Source organism: Triturus cristatus, chromosome 6, assembly GCF_964204655.1.
Source record: "Triturus cristatus chromosome 6, aTriCri1.1, whole genome shotgun sequence".
NCBI classification, from domain to species: domain Eukaryota; kingdom Metazoa; phylum Chordata; class Amphibia; order Caudata; family Salamandridae; genus Triturus; species Triturus cristatus.
The window spans coordinates 1,759,250,327-1,759,260,297 of record NC_140589.1 but is presented as its reverse complement, the minus strand read 5'-3'; the positions used below and the strand labels follow the sequence as shown (position 1 = coordinate 1,759,260,297).

Here is a 9,971-nt window from a genome sequence, read left to right as displayed (position 1 = left end):
CACAATCGAGTAAGTGTTAGACACAGCGAACAATGCACTCTTGTAATGGTCCTTAGAAACTGCAGACGTCTGCACGGAGTAACTAAAACATGGTCAACCACGTGCATGCATTCAATATGCAGCATATGATATAAGCAACAGATATATAAAATATTTGTTACTGTACAAGGAGAGCAGCCGGACTCCATCTGAGAGGTGGTAGCCGTAGGAGGGTCTCTAGTTTATATGGTCTTCATAAGACTGAATTAATCAATAGGTTGAGAAATATTAAATCAGTGGTGGACCTGCTTCAAGGATGGCCACCGCCTCTCGGTCATTGGATGGCTGCTCAATTTTTATCCGCCTTCTCGATTTTATACTCTTCACAGTAATAACTAACTATATTTTGAAGTTGGAACAGAAAAATGCTACTACATGGCACATTTTCCAACATTCTATATTGAATAAAAATGTCATGTGGATGAACAATGTCTTTAACTTACTACTTGAGATCACCTCTTTTCTAGAAAGGGAAGGGGCAATATTATGTCAATAGAGGCATGTTCACCCCAAAAATATATAAATGATCTACAGATCAAAAAAGAGGACATTGCTGGCACACATCCACTGATCAATGCACCTGTCCTATGGGATCAACGTAAACGTTGGAGTCTAGAAGATCTGCTGGCTTATAAGTGAACGGATCCTAGCACTTTGTCTCACTAGCAACAAACCCGGGTATGCACACTTCAGGTGAACTGTGTGTGATGCAAGGCGTGCCCGCAATGACCCTTTCAACTTATGAAGTACTCACATCGAGTGTTGTACCACCTTTGGCTCTAATGCACTCACCTCCTATTTACCTTATTGTTAGGGCACTGTCTTAGGTATTGGCCAAACCAGAGTGCCATGGCTACTGCACAAGAGCATTACAAATGCATGCTTCTTTATAAGTGCAGACAGTGGCTTTCAATTATCATTTCTTTTTGTTTCCATAGGCAATCCGTTTTTTTAATTCATATTATTACTAATAACTTAAGCAATCTGAAATGGGATAAGGAGTAGGGAATAGAAGGGTGTTTCTCATTTGATTTGGAGTGTGTGTGTGTGTGTGTGTGAGAGAGAGAGAGTGAGTGTGTGAGAGAGAGAGAGTGAGTGTGTGAGAGAGAGAGAGTGAGTGTGTGAGAGAGAGAGAGTGTGTGAGAGAGAGAGTGAGTGTGTGAGAGAGAGAGTGAGTGTGAGAGAGAGAGTGAGTGTGAGAGAGAGAGTGAGTGTGAGAGAGAGAGTGAGTGTGAGTGTGAGAGAGAGAGTGAGTGTGAGAGAGAGTGAGTGTGAGAGAGAGAGAGTGAGTGTGAGAGTGAGCGAGCGTGAGCGTGTGTGTATGTGAGAGAGAGTGACCCTCTCCAACTCCCCCCTCCCTGCACCCCCCAAGTTTTATTTTAATGACTGGTGCCAACAGAAACATGTTTAAGGGGAATCAGGATTAAAAGCCCCCAAGCCACCAGTTCTGTTGAGTGGGGTTGCATAGAATGGATCAGGTGGGGAAGGCACGACGAGGAATGATGGTGGAAGCAAAGGTCTTCCAGTAATTTTGACAAAATGATGCGGGGAAAAAAATAGCAGGTGCCACAATATATCCAATTATCCGTGTGCCAACTTTTCGCGCCCACATGCACCTCATATCCAGAGGAAGCTACGAAGACAGCCAAGGACAGCCAGCTTAAATCTGAAGGACTTACACCCCATGGAAACCGGCATAGAGGATAGTCTGATAAACATCACACTGCACACCCAACGGAGGACTTTCTTGCCAAAGGGAAGTGTCTGCTTTCTTTAATCATCTTACAAAAACAAATGTCACATCTCTTGGCCAAGTCAGGAGCAGGGAACCCATGCGGTTACTGATCCTCATCAGAACATTCCAGGAGTACAGGAAGACTTTTGTTAGTTCACCTATTATAGCCTGACAATGCAGTCCTAATCTCAACAGGAACTGACTACGTTCTCCGACAGCGAGAAAGTTCACTGGTCCCTTAAGGACCCAGCGTGGACTCCGATAATCACTGGACTGCTGGTATTACAGCTTAAGGAGGCGGTGTAAGTAAGATCACACAGCAGACACAACCAGAGAGGAATACCTGTGGTTTCACTTGCTATACAATACATAACTGCCTGGGAGACTGGTTACTGCAAGGCTACTGAAAACAGGAAACAGAAAAACTGCAAGGGCCTTCTTCCTGATTGTTTAGGATTTTACACATACAGCAAGCACATGTCTGTCTGAAAAGATTGCAGGTTATTTTGCAAGGGGAATGCAGCTTAGTGGAACATTGGCAAGTGCAGGCTATTCTGATTTCAGCTTTGCGTAGGATCACGTTCTCATTGCCTTATAAGGACAAGATCTTCAGGAAAAGAGTATTTTTTTTCAGGGGCTCTAACTAAAATAATGACATGGCACTAAACAGTGTGTGACTCATGCAGATCTCCCAACGGACTTAGTTCTAGTTATGTCCTCCCATTGCATTTCTTCTTTAAAATACTGTGTTAAGAAGCAAAAACAATCTATTAGAGTTAATTGCCCATTAGGTGTTAAGATATTACCAGGCCTTGCCCGCTCTTGTTTTTTGGTAAATAATTCCTACAGTTCAAAAATGTCACAACAGGGTGACCTCACATCACATTTATAATTTAGGTAAGTGTGTGTCTTTGCATCTCTCCTTCCTTTCACTTTCTTCTCCAGAACATTATTTCCTTTTAATCTGCAAGCTTTCTCTTGGATGGTGGTATAAGGTGGATAGGAAGCTCGTTCGGAAGCTCGTGCCCTTCCAACTTGACCTTTATCAGATGATTGGCCAACGCAAACTCCTCGTCATCTAACATTCCATCCTTGTCAACATCTGCCAACTTCCAAATTTTACCAAGTACAGTGTTGGGCAGCTTTGATCGCACCATCTCTTTCTTGGCGTTGGCACCAGTTACTTTGCCATTGACCGGGGAGAGGGTGTAAAAGATTTCATCATACACTGGTTTGTCTTTAGATACCACCCAGTCTGCATCATCAATGCCTTCTCCAGCGCCTTCGCCATATCCATGGCCAAACGGTCCATTCCGTGTGCCCTCAAAGGCACCGCCTTTCACCATCTGAACTGGTTTCTGGGTCTCTTCTTGTCGCACCATCACCATGAGATGGGCAATGTCATGCGCCAGCATGTCATCGACAGTTTCCAGCAGTTTGCTCTTGATTGGTTGGAACTTCGTGAAATCTTGGGCTTGCAACTGGTCCTTTAAGGGTAAAAAGACAGTGAGAAATAATTAAATCTGCTCAAATGTGAATAATGCACCATTTATAAGACAGCCAATGACAGGCAAAAACAATGTCCTGAAAACATTTTGCTACTTGTGGCAATAATTGTGAATGCAACCAGAGGTGCCTATTGGTCAAGTGTACATGGACAAGAAGTATCCTGCCCGAATCGAGCCTGGGATGGTGGGACGTATGTGCCCCCGGCAAGGTGACAGTGAAGTTAGCTACAACCCCATGAAGAAGATGAAATCCCTCCCTTGTGATATGCTGAATGCCTCCTCGTTATATATATATATATATATATATTCACTTAAAAAACCATAGGTTTCACATATGTTATAGTTAGCTGGATATTTCACTCGTAAAAAACCAATGAAATTCCCCCGTTATAGTTAGTTCAGGAAACTATAACTCACGCGACCGCAATCCACTGCTGATGACGTCAGATATTACATCACTGTATTTAGACACTTATTTACCCATTTATTCTTCCATTAACCTTTAGCTATACATATATTACAAATATTTATTTTACAGAAAGACACATATGTCATCAGTGATGTAATATCTGACGTCATCAGCAGTGGATTGCGGTCGCGTGAGTTATAGTTTCCTGAACTAACTATAACGGGGGAATTTCATTGTTTTTTTACAAGTGAAATATCCAGCAAACTATAACATGTGTGAAACCTATAGTTTAAGTGAATTTGCAAGGTTTTTTAAATGCTAATTCCTAACTATAACGGTTGTGAAACCTATGGTTTTTTTCAGTGAATTTCAAAGGTTTTTTTTTTTTTTTTTTTTGAAACCGTTTATTACAAGACTCAAAAATATACAAATATGGGCCTACAACCTTCCGGCCGGCCGCTAGCAATGAAAGGAGCATACGATATACATTTATAAAACACATGGTGCTGCGGCCGAGTATGCACAGGAGGTAACATCGTTGCGAGCCACACTATCCAGACCCCACTATACGGTTCCATTTTAAACTTAAAGAACAACAAATACAAACAAACCCACAAGGCAATCCTCAATCGGAAATAGCAACACGTGCTCCCCTAGAGGGGGGATCCTAGCCATCCATAGGAATCTCAAGAGGGGGGAGAGATCAGAACTAGGGCTGGGTACACCTAATGCCCAGGTACCGGGGGGATGAGTTGGCTAAGGGGACGGGGCCGGCGACGGATCAGGCAATAACGGTGGAGCACAGATTCCCCCGCGGTAGGCGTTCCAGGGGCCCCATACTTTCACCCATGTCGCAGGCTTACCTCGCGCCACATACACCACCTTTTCCCGAAACATGCACCAATCCATATGTTCCTTCCAGGCCGAGACAGTCGGGGGCCTCTGGGATCCCCACAGTTGGGCAATATCACGCTTGGCAACCATATATCCCAGAGTCACCCACCACGTCTGCGGCACCGAGTAATCGGTAGGCTCCCACACATTCAACAGGCATCTCCTCGCTTCGGGCAACAGCGCCACATGCGTGACCACTCGCAGCACCTCATGCACACCACGCCAGAACCCCTCCACCTCCGGGCACTCCCACAAGATATGCAGAAAAGTCCCCAGCGCACCACACCCACGCTTACACAAACCGTCCTCAGCATAGCCCATACGCAGGAGCTTTGGCCCAGTCATGTAGACCCTGTGGAGTATCTTGAGCTGGACGAAACGAAGGCGAGCCGGTATAGCCACCTCTTTCGGGGAGGCCACCGCGGAGATCCAGTCTTAGTCGTCCAGCTCCAGCCCATCGGCTACCCAAGCCCCACGAAGGGCAGTCAACAAGTCTGAGCGGTCGTTGATCAGTTTTTTGTAGATCAGTGAGATCGTGCTGTCAGGGACGTGTCCATCCAGCACTCTATCCTCCAGGGGGGAACACTCCGGGATGGAGGCAACGTCCGGAAAGACGGAGCCCAGCGCATGCCGGACCTGCAAATACCGAAAGTACTCGCTGCCCTGCAACTGAAATTCCGTCTGCAGCATCTCGAACGTTTTAAATCCTCCCCTCGTCCAGAGATCCCCCACTTTGCTAATGCCTATTAGGTCCCACTTCTCAAAGCCCTTCGAGGTCCACAAGGAGCCCAACCGCTCAGACGCGTATAGTGGTGACGCCCGGGTCAAACGGTCCTTCCACCCCATAGCTGCATTGGCCGCGTGCCACACTCGCACCATGACACGCGTGGGCCCGTTAGGCGAGCGTCGGGCGCGCTAGAGTAGAGCGCTCGATTATGGTCACCACCTGGAAGTAGCATCCTATCCATTTCAAACGCCGGGTTTAAGGCGGGCCCATATAGGCCCTGATTAATCGCAGCTAGCTGGGAGGCCCAATAGTACCGTTTAATATCCGGGAGGGCAATCCCCCCGTCATACCATGGGAGCGTCAGCTTAGCCAGGGCAATACGTGGCCTCCCGTCCCAGAACAGGCGGCGCTGCAAACTCTCCACTTCGCGGAAGTAGCGCGCTGGGACGAGGTCCATAGTGTTCTGCAACGCGTACAGGAAACGCGGCAGCGACATCATTTTAAACAATGCTGCCCGGCCGAGCGGCGAAAGCGGCAAACGCCGCCAGCGCGCGACATCCTCTTTCCGACGCTGGAGGGGGGGGAAGCAAGTTCCGATCATACCGAGCCTCCGGGTCCAGAGTAATGAAGACACCCAGGTACCTAAATCCCTGCGAGGCGACCTGGATCGGACAGCCCCGCGGGAGGATAGGAGCCTCCCCGGAGAGAACATACACACACGATTTAGCCCAGTTGATGACCAGACCGGAGTTACGACCGAATGAATGCAAACAATCAACCAGTACTATGAGTGATTTACGTGGGGAAGCTAGGTACAAGAGAATGTCATCAGCGTATAGGGATAAGGGGCAGCCCTGCCGTGTGCCCCGGCCCAGCTCGAACGGAGCCGACACTCTTCCGTTCACCACCACCTGCGCCAATGGGCCCGAATACAGCAATTTGACCCAACTGATGAACCCTGGGCCAAATCCAAACTTCGCAAGCATCGCCCAGATATATGGCCATTCAAGCGTGTCACACGCCAAGGTGGCGTCTAAGGACGCCAAAATGGCCGGCTCCCGTATGAACGGGGCACGTGCGAGCACACCGTGCAAACGCCGCAGATTAAGGGCTGTGTTGCGATGGGGAATAAAGCCAGACTGGTCCTGATGAACCAAATCGCCCACCACGCCGACCAGCCGATTGGCCAGTACCGTGGCGAGAATCTTGGGCTCCGCATTCAGTAGCGAAATGGGCCGATAGGATGTAACCCGGTCCCGAGGTCTCCCCTCCTTGTGGATGACCACGATTGTAGCCAGACGCTGGTCCAGCGGGAGGAAGCCCACCGAGTGTGCCGCCAGGAACATAGCCCGGAGGTGGGGTGCCAGCGTATCCGGTCGCAACTTGTACAATTCGATAGGGAGACCATTCGGACCCATGGCCTTGCCGGAAGCGACCGAGCGTATGGCGAGGGCGATCTCGTCGGAGGTGGGAGCGGCGTCCAACGACACCCTGTCATCCCCGGAAAGGGACGGCAGCGCGATATCACTGAGCAGGGCACGGGAATCCTCTTCCGAGCAGGGAGACACCGGGGAATACACCCCACGGAAATAATCCGCGAAGCAGGAGACGATTTCTTCTGGCTCAGTTACACACACACCATCCGTTTTCTCAATCAACGGGACCACACGATTCGCTCTCTCTTTTTTGTCCAACTACGCTATAAGTTTACCAGCCTTATCACCCACATCATACAGTCGCCCCTGTTGCTCTCTACTGAGGCCCCTGGCCGCCTCCGTGACGAGGGCCCTATAGGCCGCTTGCTTGAGTTGGAGGACATGTAATGCGGCATCCGTCACCCCACCTTCTAAATTACCCTCCAACTCTGCTATTTCAGCCTCCATCCGGGTCACCTCCTCCCGCTCGCGCCTCCGGGCGTGGGAAATAAGGGATAGGGCCTCCCCTCGGAGTACTGTCTTGAAGGCCTCCCATAGCGGTACAGCCGAAGGCACGGACCCCACATTCTCATCAAAATATCGCTGAAGGGATTTAATCAATTCAGCGCGAATGGTGGGGTCGCGCAGGTACCAAGGATTGATTGGGACCACCCTACCCTCACCCCTCGGAAAGACATCAAAGTGCAGTAGGAGCGGGGAGTGGTCCGAAATACCCCGTGGCAAATGGCGCACCTCTCCCACCCTCCCAACATAGGCCGCCGGGACAAGGACATAGTCTAGTCGTGAGAGACTACCATGGGCTCCCGAATGGAAAGTGTACTGCAGCTGCGTGGGGTGTTTTAAACGCCAGCAGTCCACTAATCCAAATGTATCCAAGAGGCCGGGTAGCCACGCCTGTGCCCGGGGGAGGTCCCTAGGGGGGTGACGATCCACAGTCCCAGATACCACCGCATTAAAATCCCCCCCCACAACCAAAAGCCCCCCCGGAAGGCCAAGGAGAAGGCGCCCAAGGTCCGCAAAGGTGGTCGACTGCAGCCCCGGTGGGATGTATACTGACACAAAGACAACCACTTTGCCCTCCAGTCTTCCCACCAAGACCATGTAACGTCCCCCGTCATCGTGGAGCACCTCATCAATCTCCAACGGGAGCGAGTTCTTCACCATGATGCCCACACCCCTTGAGCCGGACGTGAAGCCCGAGTGAGCCACTAGGCGATAGCCACGCCGATTCATGGCGCAGAAGGAGTTGCCAATGAGGTGTGTCTCCTGCAGAAAGACTACATCGGGCGAGATTCGCTTCAAAAACTGCAGGACCACACCCCGTTTGATCCTGTCCCCCAGTCCATTCACATTCCAAGACAACAAAGTTAGTTCCCTACCCCCCAACATATACAGAAGCCATCATTCGTCCCCCGGAGAGCACTTTAGAACTAACACAAAAATACGTTTGCCTTGTGATAAAAACGAACAACACCCCATCCCTACCCACCCACCCCAACAGAACTCCCCCCTCCCTGCACCCCTGCATGAGCCCGAACAGCCCCCCCCCCCCAACGTGCAGTGTGCCTGTCGCCCCATATATAGTTAGACTAACTAGACCCCCTAGAGGAGGAGGGAGAACCCCCAATGGACCCAACACAACCTCCATAGGAGGGGAACTTACAAAAACTGACGCAGAATCGAAAGTGGCATCATTTTCGTCCAGAGTGAGGCCCAATATTAGACCCTCAGTCCCGATCCAGCGTGCCGTCTCTCCCCCCGCCGCCCCCCCCCCCGCCCCCCGATCACGATCCCCGGGCAGAGTATCCAGCCAGTCCCCGGCCGCTTCGGGACGATCAAAGTGCGTGCGTGCGACCATCCACCTCCACACGCAGCTTGGCCGGGAAAAGCATGGCGTATTTGAGGTTTAGGTCCCGAAGACGGCGTTTGACGCCTAGGAAGCTCAGTCTCTGCTTCTGGACCGCTGGGGTGAAATCAGGATAAAAATTAACCTCCATATTGTCAAGCTTGACCGGTCCATGCAGTCTGGAGGTTTGCAGGATAGCGTCTCTGTCCCGAAAATTGAAAATCCGGGCGATGAGAGGTCTCGGAGGGGCTCCGACCTTCGGCCTTCCCCCGGGAACCCTGTGGGCCCTCTCCACAGCGAAGAATTTGCTCAGCCCCCGTGGCTGGAGATGGGTAGCAATCAGGTCCTCCACAAAGAGATCCGCCGCCGCCTCCTCGAGTCCCTCGGGCACCTCGATAATGCGAATGTTGTTCCTCCGTGCCCGACTCTCGGAGTCCTCCAGGCGTCGATCCATAAGCGCACTCGCCTGACTAAGCCGGCGCACCTGTTTGCACGGCCGCCACATCTGTCGTTAGGCCCGATGCAGTGTGGGCCAAAGAATCTACTCGGTCGTTGGTTTTGGAAAGATCGGCCCTCACCAGGCCAACATCCACGAGGACCGAGTCAATCTTCTGCGCCAGTGTATCAAACCGCTGGCCCACCGAGGCCTTCATCTCGGCAATGGCACCCATGACATCTCGCAGAGTCAGATCTGCGGGCAGGTCTGGGGCATCAGGAGGGCTCTCAGGGGACTTGCGCGGTCCATCGGGAGATCCCTTCTGGAGGGTATAGCGGTCCATACTGTTGGCCTGATGGACGGCGCCACGCCGGGTCGATTTGGTCTTTGCCCGGTCTCCATCTTGTTTCGTGGCCATGGCCACCAGTCTCCCAGTCGCACCAGCCACGTCGTGAAGGGCAGGAAAGCAGGGCCACGAGCTCCGGGGGGGGCCCCCTCAGAGCAGCGGGGTGGATCACAGCCTGCAGGCAGGCAGGGTCTCCCAGCAAGGCCACACCAACACCAAGGGCTCCGCGACCCAACCTCGCAGAGACGACAAGGTGGTGTGAAAGCGAAAGTGCGGGGTACGCGAGTCGCCAGGCCCTGCCTGCCGCTGTTGTTCACTTTGTCACTGGATCACCCCACAGCGCAAATCCGGGGTCCGGCGAGGGGAAGGCCACAAACCTCAATCGGTGCTCACTCCGGTGTCCGAGGTCCGATTCGGAAGCGGGAAACGGGTGCCACCTCAGCTCAGGTTCACCAACATAGTCCCCTCATCCAGGGCAGGATAATTTCAGGATAATCGTAGGAGGTTGCGGAGGTCCTCGGGAGCCTCGCACCTACGCGGCCATCTTGGTTGCGCGCTAGGCTCCTCCGCCTCAAAGGTTTTTTAAATGCTAATT

General features: G+C 51.4%; 1 protein-coding gene across 1 annotated transcript in view; it reads right to left on the bottom strand.

The window, feature by feature from the left end:
* Nucleotides 1–1,779: 1,779 nt before the first annotated feature.
* Nucleotides 1,780–9,971, bottom strand: part of LOC146821938 (EH domain-containing protein 3) — a 219,397-nt gene continuing 211,205 nt past the window's right edge. The window contains exon 6 of the mRNA XM_085613023.1: nucleotides 1,780–3,261. Coding sequence (XP_085469149.1) covers nucleotides 2,734–3,261 — 528 coding nt within the window. The 3' untranslated portion in view covers nucleotides 1,780–2,733. The remainder of the gene's footprint in view (nucleotides 3,262–9,971) is intronic.